The 17501-nt window shown below is 39.0% G+C and overlaps 1 protein-coding gene across 1 annotated transcript in view; it reads left to right on the plus strand.

The window, feature by feature from the left end:
- Positions 1 to 17501, plus strand: part of PTCH2 (patched 2) — a 78321-nt gene that overhangs the window by 24746 nt on the left and 36074 nt on the right. The window contains exons 3-5 of the mRNA XM_032219108.1: positions 13002 to 13191; positions 13967 to 14036; positions 15299 to 15390. Of these exons, the coding sequence (XP_032074999.1) occupies positions 13002 to 13191; positions 13967 to 14036; positions 15299 to 15390 (352 nt within the window). The remainder of the gene's footprint in view (positions 1 to 13001; positions 13192 to 13966; positions 14037 to 15298; positions 15391 to 17501) is intronic.

Raw genomic sequence — 17501 nt, forward strand, 5'->3', positions numbered from 1 at the left:
TAATATATTGAGCATCAGTGAACAGGGTTAAAGATTTTCTGTTAAGGAACAGATGTTCTGCTGTTTCACTCAAAGCCGGAGATACTTTTTAGTCACTGAGGCTATCTGAGACTTTATGGACAAAGATATCAAATTGTGAACCTGTTTAATCTAAAACTGGCAAATTGTCTAGTTCACAAACTCAATAACATCTCAACCTAAGAATCCCATTTTATCAGAATTCAGTTTCATCATAAATTCAACTCTATGGCAGGGGTGTCAAACTTGCGGCCTCATGTGACGTATCACGATTTCCCCCCCTTCGCTAAACCAGGCACGGCCATGGCCAGCACATGACACATCCGACCCAACAGGCAATGAGTTTGACCCCTGCTGTATGGCATATCTCCAAAGCCTCAATAGATGTTAAAATACTACAAAGCATATCAAATCCCATCTCCAGATAATAGACCACTGTGTAGGAATTGAATCATGTTAACAAGGTACATTCACTTCCCCAGTTGAGACAGCACTATAGTTGAGAGCATTAAGAGCTTTTGTTTTTTATTACTTACAGGAATGCTTTATCCAAATCTGGAAAAATAGCCCATGCATTTTGGAATGATAATTTAAACTGAATATTTTCTAAATATGTTCAGTTTTTTAATCATATTAACGCACTTTGTTGGTTAAATCTGTCTATTTTGAATGTGATTTAATTCACACATTTTACTAAACTATAATGTAATTTGTTTAGTTTTGGCTTAAGATGCGTTAATCCAACCACTTGTGACTTATTAAGAAAAAACATGGTTTTAATAACCCAGGGCTTAGTACAACATGTGAACAAGATCTTTTTTTTTCTCAGCTAAACTTCCTCAAACTTGTGTTAGTTCAAGCACTACTCACTTCAAGAACAGTTCAGAGTGTTTCTTTCTATCTATTCCAGACATGCTAGCTTTGAAAATTGTTCCTCCCAACTCAATGAGTTCACTCAGCTGCTGGGATCTGATCACTGAAGCCTTTCTTCTGGCAAATGCTGTGAACTGAAAGATCCCAGCTGGAACTTGAGCACAAAGCAGTAAGAGTTATCTTCAACTTTTAGACCAGTGTTTTTCAACCACTGTGCCGCGGCACACTAGTGGGCCGTGACATAGTGTAAGGTGTGCCGTGGGAGAATTACTTTATATATAGTCAATATAGGCACAGAGTTAATTTTTTTTAACATTTTCTAATGGTGTGCCTCGTGATTTTTTTCATGAAAAAAGTATGCCTTTGCACAAAAAAGGTTGAAAAACACTGTTTTAGATTTGGGCTTATTCATTTGAAAATGTGGCATTATAGAAGGATAAATATGAATGTATTCTATTGACTCAAAACAGCTCTGAACATCCCTAAGATCCAGATAAGAAACATATTTTCCACATTGCTATATATTAATATAATACTATTTCCTTTAAATTAGTATTATTTACTGAACTGGAAAATTGTGGAATATAGTATACCGTATACAATATACCACTTTTAGTGTTTAACAGTTCATAAAATTTTGAAAGGCAAATTACAAATGTCATGAATAAGTAGCATATTTTCAGGATACAAATATGTGCAGGAGGAAAAGCAGAGCAAATGTAATCAAATCAGTTGCCACAAATAGGAACTTTAGGTTCCAATATCTTCATTTTGATTATTGAGACTGCCTTTATACAAAACTTGTAGTAATCTTGTATTCTGCTGCTAAAGCAGCAGGAATATATGATCATCACAATAGTGATATACTGTAGTACCAGCATGAGATGATTGCCTAAGACACAGTATGTTCAGATGTTGTGGGGAATTGCCAGGCTTTTCAATATAAAATTATGACATTCCACTTCATTTACAGTAATCCAAGAAGCTCATATCTCAAGTAACTACTGTTACTACTGTTTTGTGGCTCAGGTCTGGGAGTCAACCAGGTAGCTCTGAAATGAAGTAGCTGGAAAATGGGATCAGAAACAGCTAAGGGGATTGTACTATATGTTGTGGATGTGTATTCCTGGTTATCTATTGCTTGTATTTATCCATGTTACATCTTCGTTTTGCAATCAAGCTAAATGATTGTACAAATAATGGAAAATTAAAATTTAATCATACCAATTACTTTTTCTGTAAGATTTTGTGAGTCTAAAGGACAACATTCTCATATTAATGCCCAAAGCAATTGGATGAGCAAAATAAGGATTTTGTCTACATTCTCTACTCTCTCAGAGAAATCCTTGAATGCTTTGTATAAGTGAGAATGCTGGCTTCCCTAGGAATGATAGACTATTTGCTACTAGTTCTCAGCATTTATTTCAGTTTTCATCTTGTAGAATATACCCTAATTTTATATAATATAAACCAAGTCAACCTATTTTATAGATATTAGAAGTAAATTATTCTTGCTTCATGCAATTTACCAGACTGTCATTATAAGAGTGTCTTCTTCAGGACTGAGAATATCACAGATTTCACACTTGGGAATTAATAATGCTTTCAGGTTAGCTTAAAAATGCAGTCTCATTGAGGGCAGTTTAGTGCTTTGGATCATATCTTGAAGCTTTTATTTGCTCAATTTCTTATTCCAACAGGTAGTGCTTTCTACCAGATTTAGGAATGACTCTGTATCAACTTCTACAGTATCTTAGGAACCAAATTTAGAAACTTTCTAAGCAATATATGAATTTTAAAATATTTTTATAAAACTTTAAAAAGAAATAAGACACATTAAAGATGGGGGGGGGAAATCCAGTAATAATATAGTAATAGTAATATAAGATTTTTCAACTGTTCTACATATACTGTATATTCATGGCATATTAAGCAGTTAAAGTTATTTAAACACAGAAAATGTCACACGTTATTTAAATGAACAAGCCTTATTTGTATTTTATAAATAGTGCATTTTGGACAGATTTTGTAAGTTAGCCCTTGGTTCAAAAATTGTTTCTCTATGATGCACTGTTTTGTCCAGTTAAACAGCATAACTACAAGAGTTTTAGTGGTATATTAGACATCCTGTACCCATTGGGTTATTGTTTCAGAGACATTTCCTTACCTAAACAGAGAAATAAATGACCTTGGGTGGGCAAAAAAGCAGTGGGAGTGACTTCTGACTTCCTGCCAGCTTCCCCATTGAGTTTCCTTGCACTTTTAAATTAGAAGATGTGCTGCTGATTTTTTTCCTTTCTCAGGAAATGCAGCAATTTTTCCAATGCTAAAATTACAATATTTGAAAAGATTAAGATACGTTTCCTATCTTCCAAATCTGTTGCCTGGGAACCATAAGCATATATTAGTGCTTATCACATGTTAACAGTCCCACCTTCGTTTTTAGTAATAGCTTTTCTTTCTAGATTAAAATGTTAGTCTTTGGGACATTCTAAACATATTTTTCTGGGTTAGTACATATTTGTAAGCATGAGATTTCCCCTCACCACTTCTGGGCTCCCCAACAATCCACAAATGGAAAATAAAACATTTTCTGTGTCTTTGAGTAGAACATTAGTTTGTTCATACCATCTAAAGATCAGAACCCAAAGTGACTTGCAAGAGTTCATTTCTCCAGGAACTCAACTGTCCTGCGTTTTCTTATGGTGCATCTCCTTCCTGCCTGCTGGTGCACAGGAAAAGTGGAGCAGGAGCTAAGAGAGCTCTGATAATTTAACCAAAAACTAGGTTGTGTGGAACAATATTCTAGCTTACGCATTGAGTATCAAGCAAACTATGATTACCAGACAAAATTTTCACATCAAAATGCATTGAGTTCCAAATTCAATGAGTTTTAAAGCAATTGAGTACCAAGGTACAACTGTATGAATAAATATCTAGATGAGGACTATGTTATGGAAAAGGATTTAAATCTTGGGCCTCTGCTGTAGTTCTAAATTACTGTAAATTACACTAGGTCTTCCCTATTTGGGCACTAAAAATCCAATAGCTATTATATACCAGCAGATTTTCTTATATCTTTGCTGCTATGTAATTGTAATCTGGAGTTTTGGAATCTAGATATGGTCATTATACTTATACACAAATATTTCACATGTGTTCTTGGAGAAGAGTTGCCAATTGATTATATTCATTGTTTAGATATAACATTTATATTTTGTCTGTATGCCAAAAATGTGCTCATGGAGGCTTAGCACTAATAAAATGCAAATAAACAGAATTACAACTGAAAAATAAAACAATTCAAACAAAAGGAAATAACAGCAGCCCTAATTAAAACAAACTTCAACAAAGCAATCAATTTAATTGCCAAATGTCTACCTGAATGTCTCTGCTTGCTTGTAAAAGAGTAACAGAGATACTCTTCTAACTACTTCATTTGATCCTGGGCTCTAAGACTCCTTGTTTTAGTACTCAATAGCAAAAAATGTTTGCAAGGCTACAGTATTCCCTGTACTTCTCTTTAGTTTCCCTTGCCAGGCGGACCAATAACTATAAAACCCTAACATATCTTCTTTAACTTGGACTCTTATAAGTGGTTTGGAAACAAAACAGGAGGGCCTATTAGGGGCACTCATTTGGGTGGCCCACCCAGGAAAGAGGAGGTGTCCAGCAATTTATTCAAGAACCTATAATTATAGGGATAATTGTGAAGTTTCACTGCCAGAGAAGTGGGTATGCTATATCCAAGAAGAAAGATAGGAGAAAGATAGTGTTAACTGAAACACTGCTTTTGTCAACAACAGGTAATTGAACTCATCTACAACTCAGGTATACAACTGTCCATTTCTCAACAGAGTTTGGCTTGCTGTGGTTTTTCAAGGATAAAAAAATAATGTATGATCTAACAATATTGTACTCTGTAGGCTTATAGATAGCAAGCAAGATTTCAAAACAGATTCTTGCACTAAGTCTGTAAAAGTAAATTATCTAGGTACAAATCCTGTGGGATGTAATGCACAGTTGGGATCCAGGATGTCTGTCGTTTACAGGCGTAATATTTGTGTGTCCCTGCTTCTTTTGTATGAGGAAACTAAAATTTTGAGAGGCTGTGGGAATGAGTTATGGTATCTCTTCTGTGTGTACGTGTGCAATGTATGGAAGAGGAATGAGAGATAATCCAATCTAATAATCAGCAGAAATACAATTGAGGTTTGATCATGAGGGAAGAGAATCTTTTGCATGAAAAAGGAGAGGGCTTCCTTTGTTAATTGGAATAAAAAAGAATTTCCATAGGGCTTCTCATTAACATGCTCACTGTTGCTACCTCATTGGATCTTAGAACCTCCTCGCCCAATTTTGCATCAAACAAAGTAATTCTCTCAGCATTAGGGGAGGTGAACAGGAGCAGATGTGGAAGGGGGGGTTGTATAATGACTGACAGTTCCTAGTTTAACTCCCTTTCTGTCAGAGAGGAGAGTGCCCCATATAAGCATACTTGGCAGCTTCTCTGTTTGCCTTGTCTTTTCATGCTGCTCCCTGGTTAATTAAGGTGTTGGAATTTGAGGCTTCCTCAATCCACTTTGAAGCTTCAGATACTCCTGTTCCAAATTAAGTTTAATTATAAGAAGAGCTTCCCTCTTTTTCCTCTTCATAATGTTTGCAGATACTCTACATTTTCTACTACAAAGGATGTAATGAAGAAACAAATGCCCCTGTGTCTCTTAAACCACCATTACTCACCTAAGACAGAGCACAAACAAGGCTAGTTCAGTTCAGGAGTTTTTCTGCAGTGCAGATAATGAGAAGGGCAAAGTTAAGCCAGGTTTTTGTGCCAAAGGGGGGGATTTGTGTGCATGCCAATCTCTCTCCATGCTTATTTTTGCCCTGGCCATTGTACAACATAAAACCATATCCAGGCAGTTGTTAATGAGACTCTATACTTAAAGCCCATCAAGATGGACTTTTTAAATTTTGGGATCCATCTTTGCCTGCGGCTTTAAAGTTTGGACTGAACATATTCTCCACCCTTCCTCAGATTCTGGTTTTGCATGTGTGGTTTTTCTCTTGGGTGGCCTAGTCAAGATCAGCATAGCACAGCATGACTCCTGGTGTTTTGCCTCCCAAACAGCCTGGAATGGTTTGGATTCTGAGCCTGATGCTTCCCCTCCAGCTCAGAAGGATGTAGTGTGTCTGTCCCCTCCCTATGTTCCTTGGCATGGCCTCCTCCCTTACTGGCATCCTAGGAGGTTTTTTTTGAGAGAATTCAGCTAATGCAAACTTCAGTATTAGAATTGAAAAGTCAGAAAATAGTAGCTCTTCAGCAATGAAATTATCATAAAAACATAGGCGATCCTTATTGGAAGATAATAATCCTTGTTAAAGAATCCTCTTAACATTAGATCAACATTAGCCCAAATTAATTATCAAATTATGGTTTTTGTTAATGTCCTCATTTTCAGTTAAGTCTAAAAATGTTTTTAAAAGTTATGCCAAAGTTAAATGCCCTGATAATTAAAACTTGAGTGGTCAAAAATCTATCCTGTAAATGATATAGATATTTAGGTAGCAACTTGATTATTAGTAAGGACTTTCTAGTGGAAGATTTAAGACTTTTGCTGTGACCACAGCTCTACCACAAGGGACACTTGCATCGTAATTTCTATTTTGATTTTTTCACAATATGGTTTTCATACTCAGTAATGAACCCTAACAATTGTAGCTAGTGGAGATGCATAATATTTCTCTATTACTCATCTTTTTGAATAAATTAACTTTAATTAGAAAATTGCTTTATCAGTGACATTCTGTTAACAGATTTTGTAGCATTTTAACTATGTGTGTTGTGTTTTCTAACAGTCTAGAAAACAGAGCACATGAAAATGGGACAATATGATTCAGAGTAGAATTCAGCCTTGGAAATTCTGTGCCTTGAGCTCTGTTTGTCTACATAAAATAAAATAGAAATTATGCCCTTACAATATGGCACAAGTTGGTCAAAACATACTTGTTTTATAGATTTAAATGGTTTGGGATTGGTTTAACAGTAGGACTATTCTCCAAAAAACATAGAAATTGTATCATTTTTGTGGAGGTGCTTTGAATTGGAGGTCAGTCCCTTTAAAATAAAGTGGATTTACAAAAGGAATATAACATTGCTTGTAGCCTAAAGTAACTGATTTTATAGCAAAGTGAAGAAATATAGTTTTATAACTATAAGTAGCAGCTTAAAATAATATCTTCAAAATAGGGATTCTGGGAAGAATATGAGGGAGCTGCATTTTAATGAGAGGATGCAACAGTCAGTTGAATAGTCCTGAAAGAGTGCTTTACCTGTCCATTTTCATTTTTACACCAAGTATCATGCAGCCACGGAGGATACATGCCTGTGCCAGGTGCACTCTCAGTTTGTGCAGGATGACAATAAGACCAGTGACTTGGACATTTCTCAGCCTGAATTCACCGTCCTTCCAAAATGTGTTCTAGAATCACCTGTGATATTCATGAGTTTCTATGATAAATTGGCAAGATGTTTTAGCAGACATCCTCTCTCCCCACCCCCTCATTAAGATGCAATGCAGCAAATCTTGACCCTAGCGGTGGGGTAAGGAGAGCAGTGTTGGTTCTATACTGAGTCATGATGTTTGTCTTGAGATGAAGTACCTGGTTGTACATGTGTTACTTACTTCATTGGAGAAATCAACATTGTTATGGAAATATCTAGAAGAGGGCCAGCAATGTTGATATTGGTAGGCAACAGAAGTGGTATTGCTCTGTTCCCCAGTAAGTGATCGATATGAGTAGAGGCAGAGTCAAAGGGGAATGAATTGCCCAAGGACACGTAGCTGAAATCACCAGCTACAAATCTCAAGAAGGTATTTAAAAGAATGTTAAGGCTCAGGGAGCCAGAGGATTGACTACAGAGAGAGCAATGGAGGGTTGCAACTTCTCAAGTCTTGGGCTATAACTCATTGTCCTAATTAGCTGGAAAACTATAAGGGATGCTATCACCCTTCTGGAATGTGTGGGATGTATTGTCAGGAGTATTAAGAATGGGAAAGAAAGCAGGAAGTTTTGGGAGGCAAGTCACTTCCACTTTCATCTTTTAAAAAAATCTTAACCTCCACAACTCTTCAAATCTGGTGGCAAAGTGGGATTGGCAGCACAATTTCAGACAGTTTGGGAGGGGAAGTGTTTTAAAATTACAACCTAGAGCTGTTTAACTTCTGCTCTCACAGTTATTTCTGAGAGAGCAAAGATGCATCATTGAAAGCTGTCTATTTTTAAATAAATAAAATATTGGAATGGCACAGTTTTGGGTACCTAGGCAGGTGTCCGAAATGGGCTGCCTATACTAACTTTTAGGTACCTTGACATAAGAACATCTAAGAGGCTACTTAGTTGTGAAGTTGATGGACAAAAAAAGGAGTCATCTTGTAGGTCACCTTTAAAGTTTCCTACAGTTCCAAGGTACCTCTCTTGGTACAAAGAAGTATTGCACTTTACTGTATAAATACTCTTATTTCTTATATCATTTCTGTGAATTCTGAAACACTAGTACAATGTACAATAGTCAATTTTCTATGTCACAAAATTAATGACTACATTGTGTTCAGCATTAGTACTATTTCTTGCTACTCTACAAGGTAAACGAGATTAAGAAATAGAGTCCATGGAACTCTTTATTTATATTGTCTATAGTAATATAATTGTGCAAGTCTGATTGTGCTTCCCCTCTTTCTTCTTTTTGATTTTGTGTGCTGGGAGGAGGGTCTATCTGAGGTGTTTTTGACTCAAGCAATGTTTTTATTTTTGTTACTTTGGTAATGGAACTTGATGGAACTGTCCATCACATTCATCCTTTTTACTGTCTACTTGTCTTACCACACTTTTATGCTTTTATTTAAAACACAACACAAAACATCACAACCACTAAATCTGAAATATATTGTGGAAGATCTGTAAGTGGCAAGTGCTTCTTACCTAAGGTGACCAGACGTCCCGCTTTTGGCGGGACAGTCACGCTTTTGAACAATTTGTCCCGCATCCCGCGGCTTTTTTAAAAAGTCCCGATTTTTAGATGGGCTTTGCAATACTTGCAATGAGGGTTTTTACCCAGGGGCGCATCCAGCTTTTCCAAACGCTCCCAGCTGTTTCACCTGCAGCGGCCAGGCTGCGGCTGCTCCATCCCTGGAGGGGGACGCAGATGGGGGGGCAGCGGCTGAGTGCTCTCGGCCCCAGTGCGATGCCCCTCCCAGCTCGGCCCCGCGCTTTGCACGTACACACCTGAAGTGGAGGTCCCCACGGAAGGTAGGGCGTTGCAGCCCGCCATGGCAATTGCAACCAGCCCGCCGGCTTCCCCGGGCAGCATGGCCGCCCTGCTCCCCACTGCCCTGCTTCAAACGGCTTCAATCGGAGCGGCTCTGCCCTGCCTTCTGACAAAGAGGCAGCCGGCGCCCAGGAACTTTGCTTCGGAAGGAAGTGGGGCCGGCAGAGCAGGTGGGCCATGCCCGGGGAAGGAGCTGAGCCCGGGGTCACAGCCTGCGGGGCTTTTACAAGATGAGGACAATAAAAGGTGCCCTTCTCTTCCCTTCCTCCCTTTCCCCTTCCTCCCTTTTGCCTCCCTCCCCTCTTTCCTTCCCTCCCGTCTTTCCTTCCTTTCTTCCTTCCTTTTTCTCCCTCCCTTCCTCCTTCTCTCCTTCCTTCCTTCCTTCCTTCCTTCTCCTCCCTCCTCCCCTCCCTGCTTTCCTCCTTCTTTCCTTCCCTATCTACCTTCCCTTCCTTCCTTCCTTCCTTCTCCTCCCCTCCCTCCAGCCCAGAGGAGAAGCAGCTGCTTCTGGAACTTCTTGAGGAGTTTCCTTGCCTGCTTTTCTCCTTCTCAAATGCCTTCCAATGACTGGCCAAGCTCTCCTCCCTGGAGTCTCTTTCTTCTGCCTGGGAATGGAATGGGGTGTGTGTGTTATTGATTAAAACTTTTGCCATCCGGTGCTGCGGCTGAGGTGAAGCTGCCAAGCTCCTGCCGGCACCCCCGCCTGTGACAGCGGCGCCTCCCCCTTCACTCAGAGCATCTCAGCTGGGCACCGCATTACCCCTGCTCCCTCCTCCTCCGCCGTGCTTTTGTGGAGCCATGAGGCCGTGGGAGCCAGTAGGAAGGCGGTGGAGGGGGCGGGAGCAGAAAAAAAAGACCCCATGGTTTCTCAAAAGCACGGCGGAGGAGGAGGAGGTGGCGGCAGGGGTAATACGGTGCCCAGCTCAGGTGCTCCGAGCGGAGGGGAAGGGGGGCGGCACTGCCGCTGCCATGGGCAGGGTCGCCAGCGGGAGCTTTGGCAGCTTCACCTCAGCCGCAGCGCCGGGCGGCAAAATTTTTAATCAAGAACACACCGTTCCCCCCCCCCCCTGTCAATTGTGTCCCACTTAACCAGTTTTAAAATCTGGTCACTATATTCTTACCCATTCCTAGGTCCAGCCCACAGAAATTGCTACTTCGTTATTATGCTTTTGTCCAAAGTTTTCGTTAGAAGGAAGATGCTCCACAATGCAGGAAGTCAATTTGGCAGGTGAATTTTAGTGGAAAACTAATTGGAAAGGAAAGAAGCAGTTAATAACTATTGAAACTACATTTGTCAAATTTAGAAATGTAAAAGGCTGGGTGCTATTTAGTATTATGCATATCTTAATTTGTGTGTTTTATGCAGTTTTAATTAATTGCAGTTAAAAGTAATTCCAATCCTTTAATTTGGATAGCTGGAAAACATTAGGACTGTGAGTTACTGAGTCTTCACAGATAAAGCATCACTGAGGCAACTCCATCATAATGTAAGTATCTGCTGTTCTTTGGCAGATGAAAAGCTGGAGTGGTGGTAGCCAACAGAAGGTCCCATTTCAGGGCAGGAGGGAATCAGAACCAGTTTTGGATCTGCTTGATCCATCTGTTTCCATTCTTGCAGCCTCCTGCCCTGGAGCTGGTGTATTTATTTTTCTTCCTCGTCCATTGCTTTCAAAGAAGAATGAGAATTGAGCACATATCTTTCAGGATTCAACAGAACTAACATTTGTTTCTGTCTAGCTCCATTTATAGCACTTTTTAATGTTACTGCTTCAACTCTCCAAGTTCTCAAAGCATTCTGAAGTCATTTGTGCAGTTTGTGTTATTCCTGCTGACTTCAAAATGTTACAATCAGGCAAGGAACACAGTGAATCTTTCCAGCTGGCCAACAGGCAAGTGTAAAGATTTTCAGTCAATCAGTAGCCCCATCTGAGCTATAGCAATTCCTATATTAATGAACATATCCTTATATTTTGTAAAAAAAAAAAAAAAAGAGGAAAAACAATTGTTTTCTCCTCATTTTCAGTACATGTTATGTGTTTGTCTGTTTTTGAAAGTACATAAATCTGTGTTGTTGTCATTACACCAAAGCAGCCGACTATCAGATCAGATTTTCTTTATATAAATTCTAGTTAAAACCCAAGTCTTTCCCAAATGCGGCAATCATGGATGTAGGTTGCAATGACCAGCCTTTGGGTTGGAGAGATGAGAGACAGCTAGCTTGAGCCCAAAGACTGGTAAAAGTGTAATATGGGAAAATTTTAGGGAAAACATTTTGCTTATCTGCAGGATTTCTTTTAAGAGAGATTATGAAATTGATTTAAACTGATCTGAAGCATTTCAGATAGTTAGTTGATAAACTTTGCTTATGTAAGGAGGGGAAAACAACCAAGATAACTTTTTATGAAAGTTGTAAAACTGCCTAGAAGGATTTAGATTTCATTGGTAAAACTGTGGAATCTACTTGGCAATTCAGCAGGCTGAGATTAGTGATCCTAGTAATCAGCTAGATCCAGTTTTGGATCTGCTTGATCCATCTGTTTCCATTCTTGCCGCCTCCTACCCTGGAACTGGTGTATTTATTTTTCTTCCTTGTCCATTTCTTTCAAAGAAGAATTAGAATTCAGCACATCTTTTATATCTTTCAGGATTCAACAGAACTAACATTTATTTCTGTGTGGCTCCATTTATAGCACTACAGAATCTACTTGGCAGTTCAGCGGGCTGAGATTAGTGATCCTAGTAATCAGCTAGGATATCCAATAAGAATGACATTGTGATAGTGGTGGGATTCAATCGGTGTAACAACCAGTTTGCTGATCGTGCATACCTGTACTCCGCGTGCGCACAGTGGGTTTGAAAACAGTTCTAAAACTTACCTTCTACTGCAGCCCCAGTGAGTAAAACAGCTGAGATGCGGCAATCCGCTCTGCTGCGCCTATTGGCAGGAATTCCAACAAAGGAAATATAGGACAAACTAGCGCAGGGGTGGGTGGATGGGGTCAACTGATTGCCGGAACTACCAGTTCGCCAGAACCAGTCCGAACCAGCTGAATCCCACCCCTGCATTGTGGGGATACAACATGCTATCTTGGTGCAGATGCTTTCTGTAGCTGGCTCAAGTCTTTTACAATGACATATATTAGAATGTTGAATCTGCATTTTAAGTCTGAGCATGAGAAAAATGCATTACTGAACTATTCATCTTGAATCTGTAAGAAATACAGGTAATCTTTGATTTATTACCACAATCACAAGCAGAATTTCCACTGTTAGGCAAGACAGTGAATTGAGCCCAATTTTACAAACTTTTTTGTCATGGTTGTTAAGTGAATCACTGCAGTTTTTAAGTAAATCATATCTTTAAATGAATCCGGCTTCTCCCATTGACATTGCTTGTTAGAAGCCAGCTGGGAAGGTCACTGGTGATCACATGACACTGGGATGCTGCAACCATGGTAAATACATGCTGGTTGCAAAGCACCAAATTTTGATCATATGACTGTGGGGAACCTGCTACAGTCATAAGTGCAAAGGCCAGTCATAAGTCACCTTTTCAGGGCTATGTTAGCTTCAGAAGGTCACAAACCAAATAGTTACATGCTGAGGATTACTTTTAAAATTAAGAAGAAGTATGTAAAACTTCAACTGAATTGCATTTGATATGAACATATCCCCAATTTTAATATCTTGATTGATGATAATGTGAAAGCTGATTTAACAGTGGCAGAGATAAGAGAAAGGTATATTAATTACATTCTTTTTTCTCCCTCTCCCTCTCCAGAGGGCAGTCGTGTCAGCCAAGAGCTCCGATACACAAGAGAAAAGCTTGGTGAAGAATCTCTCTACACATCCCAGATGCTAATACAAACTCCCAAACAGGAAGGAGAAAACATCCTAACTCCAGATGCCTTGGAAATGCATCTTGAAGCTGCTTTGGCTGCTAGTAAAGTGCAAGTCTTACTATTTGGAAAGTAAGTCTGACATGGAGCAACTGTATTACACTAATAATAAGATCTGTTGGAGTATTTTCACTCATTTATTAGATTAGAAGCCCCTCTCCTCTGTAATTGTACTTGCAGATTTCTGGTTTTCCATCGCAGGAAATCAGCAGTTTTACTGTTTGTTTGGGTAGCACCATCCCTTTCCTCTTAGCAATTCTGCTGGAGATGCCTGGTTTCCTCCTGCTAATTTTGAGTTGCAGGGAAAAAAGAAGCCATGAGATTTTCCTCCTTTTTCCAGCATTCTACTAGATATAGAATCAACTGTTTTATTGCCTGCTGATTAGATGACTTGCTAATTAACTTACCAGCAAGACAATCAGAATATCTGTTATCATCCCTTAGTAGCAAATCAATTGGCGGATGGCAATAATTGCAGATTTCTACCTGCTAATGGCAACTGGGAAAGTAGTTTGGCTTTTCCATCGCTCTCTGAACTGCATTCTCTGTGGTAATGGAGCCATAAGCAATCTTGGTCTGCAGAATTACCTATCATTGGATTAAACCAAGATCTAGTTAATTTAGTATTCTGTTGTAGTCACTTACTAACTATATGCTACCGCAAAATCATAAATAGGGCATACAAATCATGGCCCTCTGTCCAAGATCTGATGTTCAGAAATTTATTGTCTTGAAATATATTGAAGTCTCATTTAAATATCTTCATATAAATCTTGCATTAGTTAGGACAAGTCTCTCCCAGAACTCCGGATTTCCTGATGTTTGCTATTTCTGCTCTTACTCTTAGATCATGGGATCTCAACAAAATATGCTACAAATCAGGCGTCCCAATAATTGAGAATGGAATGATTGCACGGGTGAGTATATGAGGGAATATATGCCTCTACAACAAGAGCTGATAACCCATGTGTGCATTTGGTTCCTCAGGCTCCAATCTGAGGCCTCTAGAATATCCCAACATCAAGATGTCTATTTTTATTGATGCTCTTTAAAAAATAAAATAAAGCTAAAATATGCATGGAAATGCTTCACTAGAACTCTACAAGCAAAACAAATCCATGAACACTGTTACCCATCTTCGTTACTCAAGGCCAACTACTTTCAGTTTCACAGACGTGAGGGGTCTAAATCAGTGTTTCTCAAGCTGGGCAACTTGAAGATGGGTTAACGTCAACTCCCAGCATTCCCCAGACAGCATAGGCTGGCTGGAGGAATGCTGGGAGTTGAAGTCTACCCATCTTCAAGTTGCCCAGCTTGAGAATCACTGATCAAAAACATATATGTATGCAGCTGCCAAGCAGAAAAACAACAACAACCCATTTGTCCCATTATTGCATAGTACGTATAGAAAGGAGGTGAAACCAGGGGAAGATATTTTTGTTGAATAGTGTAATTTCTTGGAGGATTACTGGTTTTACTGGAGAGTGGAGTAGATGCTAGAGGGGATCTTGCTATGTGGGGGATAGGTGGAAACTTTTTAAAATGCCATCACAAAAGAGCAGCTTTCCAAGTCATCCTTTTGGATTCAGAGATCTGTTTTTTTTTTAAGTTACTGGACTTCTTATTCTAATAACATTCACTTATCTCTGTTCAAGATATCGGCTACTTGTTAATGTTTATCTCCATTCCATTCTGTGGAGTAAGAAAATTTATTTTGTTGTTCTTTGTTTTCAGCAGTGCCTGATCTTTGCTAATAAGGATTTTATATTCCTTAGGCTTGGATTGTAAGAAACTGTAGTGTTTGACCCTTTGTACAATGTCACCAACTTACTGTCACATTAGTCAGGATGCTATCCTTAGAGTGAAGACTTCCCATTGACTAGCCAATGCTAGGACGTGGCTTTCAATATCTTACAGAGTAAGGTGTTGTTTAGATTGTAGACTTTGTATTTAAGATGGTACTCCTTGGTTCCCAGGGCAAATTTCTATTTTAAAAAATCAGTATAGGTTTTTAGATTTTAGTAATAGTAGGGAAAGGATTGCAGAATAAGTAGTCAGATATGCAGTAAAATGAAGAAAATGTTAACAGATTAAAATAGAGGAAAGAATCCCCATCATGTAGAACTGGCTGCATGAATTTATATTTATGTATCATGATTATTCTTCCTTTTATTGTCAGATGATTGAAAAGCTCTTCCCCTGTGTTGTTGTGACTCCACTGGATTGTTTCTGGGATGGTGCCAAACTACAAGGAGGGTCTGCTTATCTACCGTAAGTATCTGCTTTTTTTTTTTTTTGCTATGTCATTCTATCCCATCCTCCTGTAGTCATATGATGGGACCCAAATTATGAGAAAGATGTAGTTCATTAAGTACTGAATATTATGATGAGTTTCCCTCCCCCTGCCCATACTTTCATTACTCCGATGAAAAGATGTGATGTGATTGGCCATTGTTGCTTTATTTTTTCATAAGATAATAATTGAGCTATGCAAAGCAATAATACTTATCCTCCTTAGATTCCCATTTCTCATTTATCACATTAAATGCTTCTATTTAATATTCACTAAAAGTATTTTCTTTCAAAGAATCCCTCAGCTAATAAACTAGCTGGGTACCCCAACGAACTTAATTTGGTTACTTAATTGATCCTTTCTGCATTTCTTCAATGCATTGAATAGAGTGAAGCCAAAATGATAGGATTTATACCACTTGCTAAATATGAAGCCAACTCTTCCATCTTAATTGACAAGGCTAAGAAGTTTGAAAAAACCCAGTTTTTGCAAAGGAAAAAGAAAGAGAGGATTGCTGCTGATATTATTCATAATACAGTATTATGAAACATTTTCCCTAAACACTTAAAGCACTGAGCTAACATAATCACAATAATGATGATAACCAACTTATATGATCAGAGTTTCATAGAGGAAATAGCTATGCAATCTACTTCCACATTATCATTGTGAAGATTAGTGAAGGAGCAGGCTCTCTGCATACCATTTTCCTGTTATACTCACTTCCCTTAGTCTCCTCCCTTTCTTGCTATCTTCCTCTGCTAAACAGTGAGCTGGTACTGTCTGTACTTTAATATTAAAGAGTATATTATTGAAAGTTAATTAGGAAATGGAGACCTCCCTGGTGGTTCATGAATAGAACAAATTTAAATATAGAATTTTCAGTTCTTAGTTTACTGTATTACAGGATTCTATTTGCTAAGTAATGCCCAATAAGGATGGACAGCGTCCCTGATCTGAGATCACTGATTTAAAAGGGGAAGGGTTCATTGAATATTTATGATAAAGAATGGTCATAGGCCAGTGATAGCTAACCTTTTTGGTTGGAGTGCCCAAAGTGTGCATGCCCAAACCCCCAAAATGCAATGTGTGCACACACACACACCACATGCGCCCCACGCATGTGCGGCAGAGACCCGAAGACCAGCTGGCCAGCAGGAGGAGTGCAAGCATGCACGTGGAGCTGAACTGGGGCAACAGTTCATATGCCATCAGAGAGGGCGCTTCATGCCACCTCTGGCACGTGTGCCATAGGTTCGTCATCACGGCCATAGACTAAAATTTGGAGGCTAGGATATTGGGAGCTCTCGCCCAGACACATAAAGAGGGCATTGCAAAGGTTTACACTTAAATTAAAGTGTACTATTCAGGCACAACATTTGAACTCAATTATCCTGGACACCTTAGGGGAAAAGGCTGGATTAGTTTGGCAGATTGTAGAACAGAGTCTAACTGATGATATTGAAAAGGGGATCTTTTAAATTTTTTCCTTTGAAAACATTTTGTCCTTTACTGATTTCCTGCACAGATAACCATAAGGTCCTTGTCTGATAATAGTTTTCTTCCTTAGCTTGCTTGACAATTTTGATAAGGCTCCCTTTGCATCTGGTGCCTTCAAGATATTTAGGTACCTACATGACAGAATGTATTCAAGATCACTTCTTATATAAGGAAGCAGTGGTCATTCTGAGTGATCTCAGAGCATACATATCAGGAGTAAAGCTTTTCAGTATTCTCTCTCTTGAAGAATGATGAGACACCAAGGGCATAGGCAGAAATGTTTTGTCATATTACTCTGGACAGGGGAAGAGGTCTCTCCTACCCTGATGGTATTACTATTTACCTTCTTTTTGTATGAAACAAAACATGAAAAGGAAATATAGCTTGCCTTTTTCACCTGCTTTCAATGCAAGAAGATAGAAATCTATGAGTGACAGCACAGAAATGTTATGTCAAATATTTTGAGAACATGACTAAGGTCCCAAGGTCTGCTCTCTGTTCCCATTCCAAATCAAAGGGGGCTGGGGTTGCCACTTGCTGTCATCCGTCCCCTGCCCAAATTTTCTGGGCTCAGTTGCCTTGTTTTATT

The sequence above is a fragment of the Thamnophis elegans genome, chromosome 5 (genome assembly GCF_009769535.1).
Source record: "Thamnophis elegans isolate rThaEle1 chromosome 5, rThaEle1.pri, whole genome shotgun sequence".
Lineage (NCBI taxonomy): Eukaryota > Metazoa > Chordata > Lepidosauria > Squamata > Colubridae > Thamnophis > Thamnophis elegans.